At 44.8% G+C, this 19,229-nt stretch overlaps 1 protein-coding gene across 3 annotated transcripts in view; it reads right to left on the bottom strand.

Moving 5' to 3' along the window:
* Window positions 1–13,512, bottom strand: part of LOC147421727 (Transducin/WD40 repeat-like superfamily protein) — an 81,281-nt gene extending 67,769 nt beyond the window's left edge. For all 3 annotated transcript variants that reach the window (XR_015186836.1, XR_015186837.1, XM_086503526.1), the window contains exons 1-6: window positions 13,201–13,512; window positions 6,921–7,030; window positions 6,237–6,405; window positions 5,961–6,061; window positions 5,813–5,885; window positions 5,526–5,673 (exon numbers count right to left, since the gene is read on the bottom strand). Coding sequence is in view for 1 of the 3 variants with exons in the window: in XM_086503526.1 (XP_086359652.1) it covers window positions 5,526–5,673; window positions 5,813–5,885; window positions 5,961–6,061; window positions 6,237–6,405; window positions 6,921–7,030; window positions 13,201–13,321 (722 nt within the window). In the remaining 2 variants the exon portion in view is untranslated. The remainder of the gene's footprint in view (window positions 1–5,525; window positions 5,674–5,812; window positions 5,886–5,960; window positions 6,062–6,236; window positions 6,406–6,920; window positions 7,031–13,200) is intronic.
* Window positions 13,513–19,229: the final 5,717 nt, after the last annotated feature.

Raw genomic sequence — 19,229 nt, 5'->3', positions numbered from 1 at the left:
CTATCTCATCAATGCTAACCTTCCAATCCTGACGGTGTACTCAAAGAATGATACAAGTGCACCAGTGGGGTCAGAGTGAGGCCAATGCCACTCTCTTGGGTCCCAATAAAGCTGAGATAGGGCACGACCCTCCCACACCCAAAGCCTCCAAAGTGCAGCATCAGCGGAAGCGAAACAGGGGTCAACACAACGACGCTTCCCGCGGGAGCCAACTACTCGTATGGCCTCCCATCGAGCGCCGAGGGAGACAAGGTGCGGAGAGGTGGCATCATATGTCAATCTAGCATGAATCCCTTGAGAGTAGTCAGTATCAACTGTGAACAACATGGTGTCTAAACGAACTAATAAGAGAGTGCTCTGAGCAAAGAGGCCTTCCCAACCACAATGGGGAGGCATCTGAACCGTGCCTCGCATGACTGCATCCCACTGTGAAGGAACGGCGGAATCAATCTCAAGCAGTCTGTCTGTCACCCCGCGACCAATGTCATAATGTTCTGCCACAAAATCTGCATCTAGCATACGTGTCTCATGAAACAACCACATAATAGAGGCAGCAGGGCCAGTGTCCCAAGCAGCCCAATCAATGTGAGTCCTCTCTCCAAGCTGACGAGGTGGGTTAACTGAAGAATCAAGAACTGTATCATTCCAAATGAGAGGCTAGCGCTCAATCTCCTCACGACATGAGGGAGGTGAGCGTATGATAGCCCGTCGCATGGAAACCCAAATCTGAAGGAGCGATCGGATGAAGGGTGAAAGGGTGATGGTGGACAAGGGGGTATCCGTAAAGAGAAAACGATACCCTGTATGCCAAGTATGACCATCTCTAGTGCCGAGGCGTGGAGTCATTGTGCAAAGAGCGACCTGAAGAAGCATCTTCCAAGGTTCTTGGCCGGGAAAAAGACCCCAAACAATAAGCTTGGTAAGAAGGGCGCGGCTCTGTAATTCTGGATCAATAATGCCAAGGCCTCCCTCTGACCTAGGACGAATAATCGTGGACCAGCGAACTCGAGCACGAGTATCAATAGTCCCATCTGTGCCACTCCATAAAAAGTTCCGCACTAGTCGGCGGAGCTGAGCTATCACACCAGAATGTAGCATCCAACAAGAGGCCGTATACCATACTGTAGCCAGAATGACCTGGTTGGCGACCAATGCACAGCCAGCCAACGACAGATGACGTGAAGACCAATGACATAGCTTCCTGCGAATAGACTGTAGTACGGGTGCAAACTGCTGCTGTGAGGAAACATCAAATCCAACCTGAAAGCCCAAATATCTGCATGTCTGACCCGGCTACAGCCATGTGAAACCATCAGCTACCCCACAAGTAGGTATGTCATCACTGCCAACCAGTAACCCATAGGATTTATGCCAGTTAATGCGTGCACCACTGGCAATGCAAAAAACCTCTAGGGCCTCCCGCATGGCATCAAGAGCAGGTAGCAAATAGCGCAACATCAGCATAGTGTCATCAGCAAACTCCTGATTGATAAGGTCCGGAGCTGTAGGTACTAGCATGGTCAAGCCACGAAATGCATGACTCTGAGCACGAAGAAAGTCAGACATAGTCTCTCCTACAAACAGATACAAATATGCTGCTAAAGGACATCCCTGACGGACAGATCGAGAAAGCTCAAAACTGCGACTGACACGGCCACCAATAGTAATAGCACTGCTGGCAGTCTTGAAGAGAGCGGAAATGCCTTAGATCCATCTCAAAGGGAAACCCATCCTGGCTAATGATTCTTCGAGAAAGTCCCACTCAACACGATTGTATGCTTTCTCGAAGTCAAGGATGAAAAAAGCGAGAGGTTCAGAAGATGATCTGGCCCACTCTACTGCCTCATAAAAAGTGAAGATATTATCCAGGATGCATCCATCCATGACAAAGCCTGCCAGAGAAGTATGAATAATATCTGGTAAGAACTGTCGCAAGCGATGGCTGATCAGTAACGCTAAGATCTTATAGACCGAAGGGAGTAGGGTAATAGGTCTCCACTGTCGGAGCTGAGTGGTATCACCCCCCTTCGGAATAAGAGATATGAGACCTGAACAAAGATCCGGATACATATATCCTGATGCAAAGATGTCCTGACAACCGCGAAGCAGTGGTATATGCAATACATCCCAATATGTCAAAAAGAAAGCTCTAGTGAGGCCATCCTCTCCTCGACAGGAGGATGGATCAAGACTCTCGATAGCAGCATGGAGCTCTGCAAGTGTGAAGGGTGCCAACAAGTTCTCTGCCATAGTGTCTGTACAACGGTGTCGAGTGTGATGCCAGATCTGCTCACGGGCAAGTAAAACCTCAGTAGTGCATACATCAGCAGTGAACAATGTCTCAAAATAATCTGCACACATATCAAGAATAACATCAAGATGCATATGTAGTGTCCCCTGAGCATCGCACAAAGTCCGAAGGGTGGTGCCAGGAGGGCGCTCTTTATACGCAGCGAAGAAGTCTTTATTCATTCGAGCAGCTTTAGCTATCCAATGAGATACTGAAGCATGATGAGTGAACTCAGACCTAGCCTCCTATACGTGATGAATCTCCTCTGTGAGCTCTGTCTGTCTAGCGGCGAGATAAGCATCCTGAGACCACTCCTCAAGCAAGCGCTGAGTGGAACCAAGAGGAATGTGAAGATCAGACTCGCGTACTCTCAACTGACGATGAATAATAGCAGTCTGATCACGGCAGTAAATACTAGACTGAGTAATGCAATGAGCAAGAAACTCTCCAAGGAGACCACAATAAGAAGCACCCGTGGACCATAAGTCACGAATCTGCTGCTGCAAAACTTGAGTGGTGAGAACACTGTCAGGGATGCGGCAACCTCGTCTCTGTGCAGAGGATCTAGTGAAGGAGATAAACAATGAGATCGGTAAATGATCTGAGAGGCTGGTCCCTCTCCAAATAGTAGTAAATCCACCTAGAGCTGCTGCCCAAGGGCCAATGTAAAAACGATCAAGTCGCTCTAATAATCTCCCCTGCTGTCTCTCAAACCCCCACGAGTAATGAAGAGTAGCAGGGTGGTGACCAAAAGAGGGTATGTGCCAGGCGTCAACACCTTGAATAGCTAGAAGAAATCGATCCCAAGCTGGCTGCTCATCGGGAGAAATGGATGATAGAACTGGAGGTGTGATGGCTCGCCAGTCAGAGTCGCTCTCGACGTTGTTGAAGTCGCCTCCGACAACCCAAGAGTCTACAGCAGGTAGAACAGCAGCCAAGGAGAACCAAAAAGTAGCCCTCTCCCGAGGAGTAGTGGGTGCATAGACTGACATAAAACCAACGATAGATTCCCGAATCCGAATAGAAACATAGACTGCTCTGCCAGCGACAAGGGTACCATGCTGCTGAACTGAGGCCAAGTAACGTGGCCCCACTGAGATGCATACACCGCAACTCTGTCCATGAAGGCCCAGAGCAAGCTCCCAAAAAGTGCGGGCGCTTGAGGGCATGAGATTGCCAAAGGGAGTGGCAATCTTATGCTCCTGTACTAGTAATATATCCACACTGCCCACTACATGAGCGTGTAAATCTCTACGAAGTAAAAGCTTACGAGAACCTCTTACCTGAGAAGTCTGTAAACCATTAGCATTCCAAGAAACTACATGTAAATCCATAGACTGCATGAAAGAATTTGTAGAGCATCTGACTAACTGCGCATCTTCTTGGAGGCAGTTGGGCCATCCAAGGATGAGCTTCAGGCGGTAGGAAAGCAACCCGCAAGCCCTCTCTAAGATATGGTGTCTCATTGCACCAACTGCGGACCTCGGCTTGTTTACATTGCATTACCGATGCTGCAGCTTTGAAACCCCAAATGCGCATAGACATAGGAAGCACCACATCTGAGGATACATGAATGACCATAGGCAATGAATAGCAAGCATAAACATCACTCCACTCCATAGCACCAATACATGAAGGGTAGTGAGGAGACAAAACATCAGGAGCGGATGTAGACAACCATAAATGAAGCTGAGCCATAGTCTGTGCGTGCACAAAATATAGAACCTGATCCTCGGACCATTCCTGAGCAGTTCCCCCGCCCGCTCCTTCCCCTCTTCCCGAGGTCCCTGTTCCCATGCAGATGGATCATTCACCGCTACTACCTCTCCCTTCTCCTCCTCTTCCTCTCGCCCTTACTCTCCCCCCTCCACCTTCTGGTCCTCCCCCTCCCTCAGCAGCTCATACTTACGTCCCACGCAGTTTTCTCAGCTCTTGCCCTCTTTCCTGGGGCACTCATCGGGCTGAGATGTGCGGTGACTCAGAAGGGCCATTGCGGGTGCAGCTCTACCTTATGCATCACAAGACAGGTTGTGTTCCCTCTTTAATAGGCAGTCGCTCTCAGCCTACCCATTCCTTCTCTCTCTCTCTCTCTCTCTCTCTCTCTCTCTCTCTCTCTCTCTCTCTCTCTCTCTCTCTCTCTCTCTCTCTCTCTCTCTCTCGCGCGCGCATCAAGCTTAGTGATTTTGCAATTTCTATTCGTGTGTTGCTATTGATTTCTCACTTGGAGTGTCCAAGCCTGTAACATGTGTTGTCTCCCACCACCTGGTGAGTATCTCCAGAATCTCCTTTGGGAGAGTGTGGGGGTCTCAAACCGAAACTGGAATCGAAGAAATCCCTTCCACTATAGTGGCTATAGAAGGAGAAGTCTTGCGGAACTCAATGTAGGACCCTATGAGATCTCCCATCCAAGGAAGCAAAGGGAGGATCTGACAGCGCAGGCCCGAGAAGCAGACCCAAACTAGAAAATCTGCCTCCTCTGCTTTTGCATCAACTACTTTGTCAAAGCCCTGGCTAGGAAGCTTCAAGCACTCAACCTGCTGCCTGAACCATCCTTCACCCACTGTTCGCATCAATAGCATTGTCAAAGCCATGGTGCCAGCGCCAAAAGTATGCCTGCCCTGCCCTTAAAGCCACAAGGCTCATCTGAAGCACCTTGGCCACCATGTCTAGCTCCTTCAACTCAAAATGATAGTATTCCCCGCCAAGAACCTACACGTCAATGATCTTTGCCGATAGGCAGGCCTGCCTCATCCAGCAGCCACAGAAAGCTGAATGGCAGGCTCAGCCAGGGCCGGAGGGGGCACTGCATTACAGTCCTTTTGAGACAAAGCGGAATCCTCCCTGTGAGTCTGCCGCAGTCACAAGAAGCCCTTGGGCGAGCTCCAACCTCAACATGCGCAAGGGCAACAAACTGATGCTGAAGCAAACAGGGAGCACAACAGCAAGGTTTTTTTTTTTTTTCTAGGGGGGAGGGGGCAGTGCAAGCGTAGCGAGGGAAATGAGGCAAGGGTGCAGTGCAGCGCAGCAAGCAATAGGATTTCCAGACCAAAACTTATTCCCTCCTCTCTTTGTCCAGATATTTACAAAAACATCTGCGATTACATGACCAGTTTCAAAAAAAAGCATGAGCCTTCCCTCTAGCAGCATTACAAAATAAAATGTACTGGCAACATGTTTGAAAATGTTTCAAAAACATCCAAAGTGCCTCATAAGCATAAAAAAGTGCAGCACTCACATGCCAATCATACTAGGATGATTTGGTACAGAAACATCCCACGCTATTAAAGTTCCACTTCGATCTCCAATAAAAATCCATTCTAAAGTGGAATGAAATGCAATGGCCCCAGCTCCTACAAGCTTGATTGCACTGATGGTACTGTCAACTGTAAAATCAAGGATCAGTCTTCTTTTCACACAAGAAAATAGACCAACACACAGTAGCTTGGTACATCGAGCTCCTTATGAAGATAAGACATAATCCAAAACTCATGAATAACCACAAGAAGAAGTTAGAAAAATTACTTTGCAGTGTGTAATGAACGTTGAAACTCTGAATGTTATAAGCCCGAACTATACCATCAAGGTAGGCAACATACTGCACCAAGGTGCTTGTTTCAAAATAAACTTCAAAGGAAAAGTAAAGCTGATACTAAATCCATAAGATGCCTACCAAAAGAGGGCTACGAGGATGACATGCGAGATCTGTGATGGGCTTTTTCAAGTCCGTCTTGATCTTTGTAACTGGCTTTGCTCCCTCAACAGTTCCTACAACTGCTTCCATTAAAAGGAAGTTGGTAATTAGACAGAAACAGATCCATCACAACTTTCATTGGATTTCCAGGAATATAAATCTGTTTGGCCAAATGCAATGTACCTAATGGTAAAGTAATACGACAGAACTTGACCAACTTCATAACCGCCCACAAAATAAAATCTTTGGACTTACCGTTCACAACCATCTGACGATGAGCTCCAAAGAACAGCCAAGGGTGTAATGGTGTCAGCGCAATGTGAACTTCAATATTTACCCCTGCCAGTTTATCTGTCTTCTTCTCTGGCGAATGAAGAACGTGTATATGCTCTGTATCAAGATCACACGACTTGATTGTCCAATCCTACATATAAAGACTAATGAGATTCACTGAATGTCTTTTCAACGATCATAGTTGTACACAGAATGGTGCAGAAACTGCTGGACAGCTTTAGAAATCATAAGTTCACATGTTGCAGCCTGCCTTTCTTCACCCTCTTTCAATGTTTGACTTCCACCGTCTGTTTTCTGAGTCCTCACATAGCCCCTTCAGAATTGTACAGCCAAGAACCTATTGCCTGGTATTCTCATCTCTAAGTAATGATGAATTGTATTATAAATAATGTTTTCCACTAATCATTCAAAAAAGCAGACCACTTTTGTGAAACCCTGCCTCAATCTCTCCTACCTAAAAAAGTATCAACAGCTTGCACTGCAGCATTTGTCAGTGCTAAACCAGCTCAAACTTGATGCTTTTCTTAATCTCCTTTGATGATTTACTAATCAGTAAAACACCTTGTAAGGTCATTGAAATCCACCCAAGATAAGAGCCGAAATAAATAAAGAGAAAGCATTAAGTTTTTGGGCAGCAAATCACACCTCTAGAACAGCAATTATGGAATGACCTCCAGCAGGACTATAGGCCATGCGTACTGCAGGAGCACCAACATCTATGCTTGCCAGCTTGCAACCCATCAAAACATCATATTCTGCATCAAGACAGCTTAAACGTAAGCACAGGAAAAAAAAACGCACATCGGCATGTTATTTCAACAGACAAAAGTATACATACATATATATGTACGCATATCACACATTTTTTTTGTAAATCAGTTTAAATAATTTACTAGTGGGAAACCTCAAAGCGAGGAAAACCCACCGAAAAGATCATATGCAAGAGAAAGAACACAGAAGTGTTCGGCTATACAATATGGCTAAAAGTATTCATAGGAGAGTTGATGTATCTCTGCGGCGGTGATATCACCAACTTCCAAGGCGAACCGTAAAGATTGCCTAAGAGAAAGCTTGAAGAACGGGAAGGGATCCGCATGAATGCGATAGAGCATATAGCCATTACGCTGACGCCATAGGGTCCAGTAAGCCCAATATCTGACCCACATAAAGAAGACCGCGAATCGCTTTAGTGTGGGTGAGAAAATGCCAAATGCCCAAAACCGTTTTTGTGGAAAACCATTGCTGGAAAACGGAGCCGCATACAAGCCGATACGCGGCGAAGGAAATCTCTAGTAATTCAGCGCTCCATAACAAGTGGCGAACATTCTCTTCTGTAGTTGAGCAACGGACACAAGAAGAACGGAAATGACGTGCCCTAAGAAAAGTGCCCACCGGGAGCACTCCAAGCAAACAGCGCCGAAGAAACAACCGCTCCTTCAAAGGCACGTGGCTTTGCCACAAGGCAGAGAGAATCTTCCTCCATCAGATATCAGACTTGTGCATGTGCCAAAGGGCATTACAATGGTCAACAAGCCAAGGTTGCGGTAGAAGAAGAGCATAAACTCGACTGGCAGAAATACCTTGAAAAGGCGTTTCCCAAAGATTCCAAGCAGACATGCGATCACCATCAAGCAAAGGAGAAATGGGAAAAAAACCGACCAGCATGTGCTGAAGTTCTCTCCAAAACTGACGGTAATGCATGCCCAATCCAAAACGGCGAGCAACAAAGGGAAACTCAAAAGTGTATCCGGCCGCATCCACCACATCCTCAACCACTCGAATGCCACGGCAAGAGAGGAAATATACCTGGCGAGGCGAGCGGTCAACCAAAGTAAGAGATAATGCCCAGCTCCAATGAAGACTCTCCAAACGAAGCGAATTTCCCTCCCACCGGGCATTCCATGATAGATGAATCATAACCTCTTTTCAAGCAGAGAGCAAAGCGGAAGCAAGAGGACATTCAGGAATGTGCCCTTCCATCTTACCAAATACGACCTCCCAAATATATGATTGTCAGTGGCCAAATGAGGACGTAACAACATGCTCACTAAGGTATGCAAACATAAGAGTCCAAGGCTGAATTTGTTGCGCAAGTGTAGGAAATATCATAGCTTTCCTAGCAAGAACATGCCTACGCAAGTCCAAAATATTGAGACCACCAAAACGTTTTTGGGAGTGCAAAGCTTCTCCATCGACATCAAACGCATGTGAGTGCGCGTGTGCGGAAGCGTGAGAGAGGAGATAGAGAGACAGTAGACACAAACGCAAGGTATGGTGGAAGAGGGGGCGACCAGCCCCCCATGACTACCAAAGCAGAAGACCCTGTCAATACATCAAATGATCTCTGTGTGATGAGATGTGGAAGTGGGTACCCCCCTGGCCCTATAAAGAGGTGCCCAAGGGGAGGTAGGGCAAGGGCTGATAAAAATCCCCACGACCCAACAAACAATGATATATGGAAATATATGAGGGCACCCGGACATAGGTGAGCGGGCGGCCCCAAACTCGGGCGGTCGGACCAGGAGCAACCTACACTATGGGTGGCCAGCCCAAACGCAAATGGATCTGGAGGGATTTTTCGTGACAAAAATGTCCAGAAATATAGCGCTAGCAAGGAAATCAGTAGATCTGAAGTTCCTTGCAAAAATGCAGGTGGCAAAGCATTCCTTTGCGATGGAAGTTGTCCAAATGTTGGCGCCACCCCTCTTGCAGGTAGATTTGCAGAAACGTTGATGCTTGCCGAAAACGCTGGCTGTTGTGATCCCATGGGAGGAGAACCTGATGCAGAGATGCGCCCTCAATGCTGGCGACTGATACCATGTGAGTGCGCGTGTGCGGAAGCGTGAGAGAGGAGAGAGAGAGAGAGAGACAGTAGACACAAACGCAAGGTATGGTGGAAGAGGGGGCGATCAGCCCCCCATGACTACCAAAGCAAAAGACCCTGTCAATACATCAGATGATTTCTGTGTGATGAGATGTGGAAGTGGGTACCCCTTGGCCCTATAAATAGGTGCCCAAGGAGAGGTAGGGCAAGGCCTGATAAAAATCCCCACGACCCGGCAGAAAGATGATATATGGAAATATATGAGGGCGCCCGGACAAAGGTAGGTGGGCGGCCCCAAACTCGGGCGGCCCAACCTAGACTATGGGTGGTCAGCCCGGAGACATACTAGCCGTACAAGTATGCCCTAGGCCTGTGAAGCAGCAGAGTGGTCTAAATCTAACAACGCAAGCCTTTTTTGTGAGCATGGGTTCGCCACAAGTACGACTTGGATGGTAGTGCAGTTGCTCTTCTACACTCCAAATCATTTGGATTGTTACCTTTAGAGTTTCTTCACCCTCGGTAACCTTACCGCAGACTTATCCCCCGACCTGGGCAGTAGGCCACTCCGAGCTCATTCACATTGAGAGCCACATCGAGTTGCGGTTTGGTGGCGTTGTTGGCGCGGATTTTGTTTTGGTTGACACCGAAGGATTGGAGGCAGGAGATACAGGCAAGACGACGCAAATAGATTGGTCTAGCCTTTCCTCTTCTCAGAGGTTCTTCACAGCACAGACTGCTCAGTCTAGCTTCCCTTCTTCATACAGGATGTTACGGTGCTGACAACTTGGTCTGACCACACCTCTTCTCAGAGGCCCTTCATAGCACAGACTGTTGAGTCTGGCTTTCCCCTCATCTTGGATTACCCTACCTACTGACAGGAAACCATCCGGCGGTGGTGCGTGCGGTCTCTCGGTGACTATTGTAGCTTACGGTAGCTTCTACAGCGCAAACTGTTTAGTCTGTCTTTCCTTGTTTCGGAGGACGTTTACGGCGCAGATTGCTACATCTGGCCTTCCTGGAGTTTTACAAAGCTTAGCTACCTAGCCACACTGGGTTACAAGTTCATGCATTGACAGGCTTCCAATCATTCTCATGACGGTTCCTGGGCTTCCCCATTTTCTCCAGATGGTTTGACTACAGACACCACAGATCTTATTGGGCAGGACACTTGCAAGTCTATTAGCACTTCTTTTACGGCAAGGAGTTGTTTTTACATTAGTTCGAGACCTTCATGCAGTATCTTCACCCTATATCGGCGAAGTACAACAGTTTACTACACTGCTCGTGACGGCAATGTACCATGGAGATCTCTTGGAGGTCACGACACCCCAGACTGCTACTACACTCTCTAAGTTCGCCGAGTATTATCCTTCAGTGGACATCGCAGCAGACATCTTCATCATTTGCCTCACATCTTCGACTTCACGCGGTTTGTTCAGCATCGGGTACTAAGAGGGGTATTAGACTTAAACCACTCTGCTGCTTCACAGGTCTAGGGCATGCATGTACGGCTAGTGTGCCTTCGGACTTGGCCACCCTTTGCATATGCATTTAGACTGCATTGTCCGGCCGCCCACTTCTGGGCCGGGCCGCCCACCTTGTCCAGGAGTCCTCATATATATTTCTTTTCTTGTTGGGTCGTGGGGATTTTTCCAGGCATTGCCCTACCTGCCCTTGGGCACCTATTTATGGGACCAGGGGGATACCCACTTCCATTTTCTCATCATTGTGTATTGGGTCTTCTACTCATGGTGGTCATGGAGGGCTGATCGCCCCCTCTTCACCATACCTAACATTTGTGGTCCACTGTCTCTCTCTCTCGTCTCTCACGCTTCCGCACACGCGCACTCTCACATCTCCAAGTATCTCACAACCACAATTTGAAGGACACAGCCTTGATCTTTTTGAAAACCTGGAAGGTCCCATAGTATCGCATACTTAGCTTTGAGAAAGCCTCTCCTTACCCTTCCTCTCTCTAAAGCGTGCCCTCTCAAAACAAAGAAGCACCCAATCATTCTCTTTCTACGGCGTGCCTTCTCAAAACGAAGAAGCACCCAATCATTCTCCTTTAACTGCAAGTCACGTTGATGTTGTCTGCTGCCTTCTCGTCCGTGTCTGAGACTTCTGCAAAGCCTTCTTAACCTTGGCAAAAGTAGTCTCCAAATATTGTACAAAATGATCTGCCTAAAAAATCTTGCACAAAATAGGAAGAACCTTTTGCCACCCTCGATAATCTCAAACGGTGCCTTCTTTGTCAAAGTATGAACAATGATGTTGTAAGCACTTAGACATATGTTCAGAGATATAACACTTTAGTTAAAGTCCAACCATTGAATTGGTTATTTCTATTGTACATCGGTATGTGAATGAAACGACGAGAAATTGAGCGTAGTACCAACATTCCCACACATAACTCTCCAAAAAAAAAAAAAAAACGAGAATTTGAGCGTAGTACCGACATTCTCACACACAACTCTCCAAAAAAAAATCGTAAGTGGGGAATTTCTATCCGTAACAATAGATGTCGGCACAAACACCTTTGCCAGATGATCGGCCTTCACTTACTGGTACAAAACGAGCCTGTTTGCTAAATCCATCCACAATAATATAAATACCATCATGCTCAATCTGACTTTTGGGAAGATCAAAGATAAAGTCCATCGCTATACTCTCTCATGGTCGCTATACTCTCTCATAGTCGATTTGGAAATGGTAAAGGTTGTAGGAGTCTTGTCATTAGTGCCTATCATACTTCACTTTTTGACTCAAACTCGTCCACATCCTTCTTAAGTTGTGACCAATAGAAGTATCTCTCAACACCCTTAAGTGTCGCCTCTATGCCCCTATTCTCAACAAAAGAAGGATTGTGAAACTCCACCAACACCTTTTGCCTCAAACCATGTGTCACACACAACATGATCTTTCATATCAAAAACCCTTTCCTGAGAGAATAGACCGACACTAGCTCCCCACTCTAAATCGCACAAAAATCCGGGTCTATAGGAGGGTCCTCTTGAGTTAAGACCTCTCCCAAACTGCTTTCACAAGCATCACACTAAACCTCAAAAGATTCTTGCATGTCTGGTAACTTCAACAGTCACAAAGTAGTCATCTTCAGCTTAATTCTCTCAAAAGTTGCAACCTCTGAAGGTCCCCAAATGAATAGTCAGGGTGTGCAACGGCGAAGCAATCTCCGAAAGCTGTCTGATAAAGTACATGTAGTAAGAGCATAATCACAAAAGGCTATAAACATCATGTACATTCTTCAATGTAGGCAAATCTCGAGTAGCCGCCACTTTAATCGGATTCATGCTAACACCCTTGGACAAAACAATGTGTCTCAAAAAGTGTCTCTAATGCCCACATTTGAAGAGAGCTTCCACCCCCAAGAATCTCAAGGAGCCATCAATCATGCGCAAAGATTTTAACATTGATGGAAAGCACTTTGGCTATCCCACTGAAAAATATATATCTGCCTACTCTTCAATAATGCATTCTGTGATCTTTGAGCCATCTCGCTCTCATAATTTCCTTCCCGGCTTCCCCTCTTTATAGGTAGCACCCATCACGACTGAGCACATCGTTCCTCTTTTTAAGTTTTGAGTTTGCACTTGGAAGGGCAATCGTGTGGCACGGATGGCTTATAAATGCAACAGGATTCAAGCAAGAATCATCCAAAGCCTCCAAAATTGAGAAATATATTCATTAAAAAAAAGGATGTCCCAAACGACTTGTATCAGCAAAAAGTTTCACCTTGGTCCTTCAGTAAATATACTAGTATCACAGAAAAGATAGCAGAACGGCAAGTTACTTGTAAAAAACCATCATTCATGACTTTCCCCTAGCTCAGATATATGTTCATTAAACAATTTTATAGAATGTATCTTAAAATATCGCTGAAATTACATTTACAACTTGATCCGAGACTCCTATATCTGTTGTCTGCAGTTACATATGAAAGATCAAGGGCACTGACGAAATTGCATACTCCAAAGACTGTGTTGCAATGGGATAAAATTAGACAAAACAAGCACATTGAAGTTTCCATCAATAGCAGATGGGCAATTTTCAATTCTGAGCAATAGATTACCCACAGCATACCGTGAATATGACGGCCTACTGCCACTGCCAGCAAGGGCAGACTTGGATGAAATGCGGAATGATGTGTTTGTTGAATCCCAGCCCCCACATCGAGGTGGTGGGTAGTGATCCACTCCATCATGCATACACGTCTCTCTTTCTCTCTCTCTGTCTCTCGTCTCTGTGTGCGCGCGAGATCAATCAGCCAGCGAAAGCAGGAGCAAAGTTCAGATTTGCCAAGTCACTACGCATCGTCCAAGGATCGATCAAACACGACTAGTATTATGTTGGGGCTTGGTTAAAGAACGCGCTGGTTCTAGTGCATATTGTCGTAGAGGGAGGGTGAAATGCATCAAATATAGTTGTGCAAAGTAGCTCTCTCTCTCTCTCTCTCTCTCTCTCTCTATATATATATATATATATATATATTTTTATATGTGTTATACGTGTTAATGTGTGGACCATATGGGAATGTTCTATAGGTCATTGCTATGTCTCCTATCAAGTTTGATAACTTTTGATATTCTGAGCCGATCGCTACAATCATTTTTACATTCGCTTTTCTCTGGGGAGATTCTGTTAACTTAGGGTTTTTTTGAGCTACTCCGATTTCGAAGACATGATTAGAAACATTCATTAGTAGGGTACGAACTCACCCCTCATGTCTCGTGTGAACAATGTACTGTGGTGGTCGCTAGAAGCTGCAGAAGCCGCTCAAAAGTAGGCAAATGAAAATGAGACTACTTTTAGCCTACTCTGGTAGAAGTAGGCAAATGAAAATGAGACTATTTTTAGCCTTTTTTTTTGAGCTACTCAGGCAGAAGTCTCTCCCAAAGTCTCTCCCAAAGTAGGCAAATGAAAATGAGACTACTTTTAGCATACTTTGACTATACATACATGGGCTTTCCAACTCATTTCCTCTCAAGCCCCCCAAGTAGTCCTACTAGATGACAAAGTATAATTTCCTTTTGAAAATTTCTTCGCTTGGATTTCGATTACTCAATTTCCGAAGGTTTTACAAAATCAGGCTTTGTGGCCTAAATTTAGGCTTTCCATCACTGTCGTCGAAATCAAACAAAATTTGATATGCTCCTCCGCCTTCCCTTCTTGATCATCATGGTTCCTTTTGTTTTTCCATTTGAATCTGTTTGACATTTATTTATTATTTTTTTACTTTTTTTATTAAGAAAATTTCAAAAAAATGACAAACTCACTCTAAAAAAAGAATTCCAAACCCAAAAATACGAAAACACACCTAATTTATTACATGGCCATATTTTGGTGGATTGGTCCATTTTGATCACTTTTTTGGTCAAAACATATGCAAAAAGAGTAACAATTATAATATTTTTGGCTTTTTTTGTGATATTTATAACGCACACTTATGGATTAATGTATTACATATTCCCTATTTTGTTATTTAAAAGGGCATTTTACTTTTGAGTTATCAAAATCCACACATTAACATTCAAGCATTTCAAAACATTGCCCTTTTTCTAATCTGCTTCAGATATCTAGGTCCGCATTGAAAATACCACTCCCCTTCCTTGATTGAGTCCTCTCGGATGACAGTGTAGCCCGGTTTTTTGCAATGCACGGTGATGAAGTCATGTCTATGCATAGTCGAGGTTGGCTCTACCATGCTACTGAAGTCAATGCAATCTGAAACACTATGCAGTGCAAAAGGTGGGTCTTGAGCGATATACTCAAGGGTTATCGATGGCAAAGCATCATGTTGGTTGACTCTCTTGAAGAGTAGATCTTGAAGTAATTGCGCTCGCTCCTTGATAGTGATGTATGCACAATCGGTATCAACGGCTCCGAAATCCTGTGGCACTGTAGATGATGGTTTTGTTGATGATGGTTGTAGCTTTGGTACCCATTGGTACATGACTGCCCATGGTTTTGCCTTGATTTTCCATTTGCATATAGTCTTTGGTTTGGGCCTGGCTTCAGGTTTCTTCTTGGGTTTTTGTATCCATTGAGTTGGTTGTGACTTTGGTGTCCGTTGTTGGCAATTGATAGGGAGGTGTAACTGAGGACTTATTTTGATTGTTCGATAGTTATTTAGGCACCCAAATCTGCTTAGGATTGTTGGTGAGCCGGGTTTTGGGTACCCAAACTTGCCTGGTTCTTTGCATGCCGGTATTATGAGGATTAATTTGGTGTCAAACAATGGACATTGGGTTTGAGCTACTCCTGGTTTTTGGTAGTTGTGGAGTTTTGAGAGCGGCTTTCCACTCTTCACGACTATGAAAAAATGGTACACGCAATTGTCCACCTTTGAGTGTTAGCTCGAGAACTTTAGCATCCCAATCCTGAACAACTCCATAAGTTCTCATCCATGGAACTCCTAGTATAATATATTTGTTCATATGCTCATTAGGAATGCTGATAAACATGTGTGAACATAGAATTCCATGCACAAAGATTTTGAGATTAATCAAACCGAATGTTGGTGTGTATTCTTTGTGACAGTCCTTGACTTTAGCTTTGTAGTGCTCCAGGGATTGGGTTGTCAGTCTTTTGTATGTTGAATAGTTGACAACATTGAGTCGTGCACCTATGTCGGCTAATGCTTTGACCTTGAATCCATCATTCAGGGTAATTGTGACTCTCATATCTAATCCATCCAACCATTCATCATTTGTTTCCACTTCATCTTCGCCTAAAGATTGAGTAATGAAGTGATGGTGAATTTGAAGAGTATTGATTGGCATAACCTCAGGGATTGGTTGCATTGTGGCTTTTCTTTTCCAAATTTGAATGCGTGCTTCTTCTTGAGCTTCCTCAATCACTTGTTGTCATTTTAACTTTCGTTCTTTTGCTGCATGCATTGCAAAAGATCATTAGTTAATGGTAAATGGTATTTTCAAAGACAAGATCCACTAATCCAATTTTTCATTATTTTTCCATCTAAGGTATCTAGTCTAATGGCCTCACTTGGTGAAAGATTCTCAATCACAAAAAGACTGTATCCCTTCTTCTTGGATTTTGGAATATGATGTTTTAGGGAGATCCCCCTGTTTGGAGACGTTTGTTAACAAATGTGAATCAAAGGACCGTTTTTGTTTCTGTTTTTGTGCATATATATGTGCTATGGCCGCTAGCCTTTGTTCATCTATACATTTTCAAGTCCTCTAGTCGTTCGAACAACTCATGACTTTTCTATTCTAATTCATGTATAGCTTTAAGAGTTGGCAATAAGAATTTCATGGGCAATATGGCATCTAGTCCATAGACCAAGTCAAAGGGAGTGGCGTTCAAAGTTATTTTGAATGACACTCTATAAGCCCACAAGACTTAATGGAGATGCATTTCCCAGTCAATTCTTCCCAAGCTGACAATCTAGTAATTATTGAGCTTAAGACCTTATTTGTATGTTTGGCTTTACCATTCGCTTGAGGATGATAGGGTGCAGATTTGTTATGGATTGCCATAAACTTGTTTAGCAATTTTTTTATCACCTTGTTGAGAAAACGTGTTCCTCAATCACTTACAAGCTCAATAGGAAGTTTGTACCACGTCAATATGCATTCATACAGGAATGCTTCAGTGGTTCAAGCATCGTTCTTCCTAGTGGCTCTCGTTTTAGTCCATTCATTTAAGTAATCTATGGCCACAGTAATGTATTGCGCCTAGGTCTTATATGTTGGTGGTTGTATCGGACCGACAAAGTATATACCCCACTTAGCAAATGCACGTGCTCTCATCACAAGTCATAATGGGATACTGTCGATTCTTGTTGGCATTTTTGCTTGTTGACATGAGTCGCATCATCGAACAAATTTTTTTGCATCAACAAACAGAGCTGGTCACTAGATGTCAGCCATCATATATAGCTCTAGGTGTGATTTTGTGAGAGAAGTGATTCCCTACAAGACTAGCGTACACTTGATCCAAGATGGAAAGATATTCATCCTCATTGGCACATAGTCTAAGTTGTTGGTCCTTTCCTTATTTATAGAGTTGATGACCAATTATCATATAGTTGGTTGCTTTCATCTCGATTGCTCTTTGTCTTTGTTTACTCATATCTTCAGGGAATGTTCTATTTATGAGATACTCTACTAGATATCTACTCCATTGTGGTGTAATAAAAATCTAGAATAACATGGCATGGGGTATGGTTGCCCTTTCTTAACACTAGGAATAATCATCCACATAAGCATAAACATCTCTCTTCATAGTGGGCCAATAAACCCCTAACCAAATTAATTATTACAAGGTTTGGTCCTTCGCAAAGTGAATTCCTACGACCAAAGTATGAGCTTGATTCAAATAGGTTGCTTGATCCTCTAGTCTAATGCACAAGAGTAGAATCCCATCCTTGTTTTTCAATACAATCTTTCGGACAACAACTGATATAAAGAAGATTGCTCTATCAATCATGGTGTGATTGGAAATGGGATATGGGAGTCTACTTGAGCTATAGTCATTAGAGATACAAGGTTTTCTAACCATCGAGGGATCATTTCTACTGAGAACATGTAGGCATTTAGCAAATCATCATCTATCCCTTTTGGTGCTTCCCTCGGAGCGCGACAAGAGATCCGCTCTTCAGTGTATGGTGCCTTTGTTGACTACCACTGTGAAATCAAACTCGAGTAGGATAATAAACCATCTTTCTATTCTTCCAATACTGCATGGCTTATTCGCCAGGTAGAGTAAGGCTTGGTAGTCTATGAAAAAGACAAACTTGTTGGCTAATAGGTAGTGTCAACATTTATTAACTACATACACAATTCCAAGGCCTTCCCTTTCAATAGTGGTGTAATTATTTTTTGCTAAGTTTAGCTATTTGCTAACATAAGAGATAGGAAAATCCATTGTCACCTCTTGTAGCTGAGCTAATATACAACCAATAGAAAAATTTGAAGCATCAACATGCACATGGAACACTTTGTTCCAGTTTGAAGTCTTCAGTATTGATGATCATGTCAAGGCTTGTTTAAGCTTCTGGAATGATTCTTCATACTCCTCCGTCTATTCAAAATGAGTAATAAGACCATAAATGGATTTTGCAATGATTGCATACATGTAGATGAATCTACGGTAATAGCAACAATGCCCCATAAATGCCTGATGTCAGGACAAGGGTCCTATGGGGCAAGGCCCAACCTAGGGGGTCAGGGACCTAGGCCAAGGACTAGACCAGTGCGGACTGGGGATCCACTTAGGGCAAGTGCTAGGAGCTAGCCTATATAAGGGGCGGTAGGGAGGAGGATCCTATGTTCAGTTACCCTAGGTCTTACACTGGTATCAGATCAAGGTGGAGAGAAAGGGGAAAGGTGGAGCCATGGCGGAGGAGAGGGCATGGAGCTCTCTCTCTCTCTCTTTCTCTCTCTCTCTCTCTCTCTCTCTCTCTCTCTCTCTCTCTCTCTCTCTCTCTCTCTCTCTCTCTCTCTCTCTCTCTCTCTCTCTCTGTGAGGTCGTGGAAAAACCCTCTGACAAGAGAGGTGCAGGCTGCCATGGGCATGCGCCCTAAGCAGGAGATGGAGGAGATCTCGACTGCCATGGGCACGATCGCTTGTGAATAGAGGATGTCTCGGGAAATGAAGAGCATGCGGGCATGGCCGTTTGGGAAGGGGAAAGATTTCAGGCAAGTATCACAAAACCACACACAGAAGCCATCAACGTGTTCGCGCTGGCGTGAGGAGCAAAAGACGTCATAGCGTCAGCCCCATTCGGGCTTTTCGCTGCTCGCCATGCTCGATTTCCTTCCTGCACAGTCGCTCGCCCTCTGCCATCGTTTTATTCTCCTTAGTTTTCCACTTGGGGGGGGGGGGGGGGGGGGGGGGGGGGGGGGGGCACAGTCAAACGGTTGCTATTCGTTTTGGGCACCCTCCCCTAATAAGGGCGGATCCCCATGCAGGAACGGGCAGGGCTCACAGAGTAGCCCATGACAGGTTCTTGCTCCCTCGCCATCTCGGCAGCCTCATGCAGACGGCAGCATGACAGCCATGTTTCTAAGATAATGTTTTTTTACCAAAAAAAAAAAAACTTAGGGCTATTGCTCACCAGCATGATTCCCACCCTACCATCGACTA

Source organism: Adiantum capillus-veneris, chromosome 27, assembly GCF_014529385.1.
Source record: "Adiantum capillus-veneris isolate H3 chromosome 27, ASM1452938v2, whole genome shotgun sequence".
Taxonomy (NCBI): Eukaryota; Viridiplantae; Streptophyta; class Polypodiopsida; order Polypodiales; family Pteridaceae; genus Adiantum; species Adiantum capillus-veneris.
This window is presented reverse-complemented; position numbering and strand designations above follow the sequence as displayed.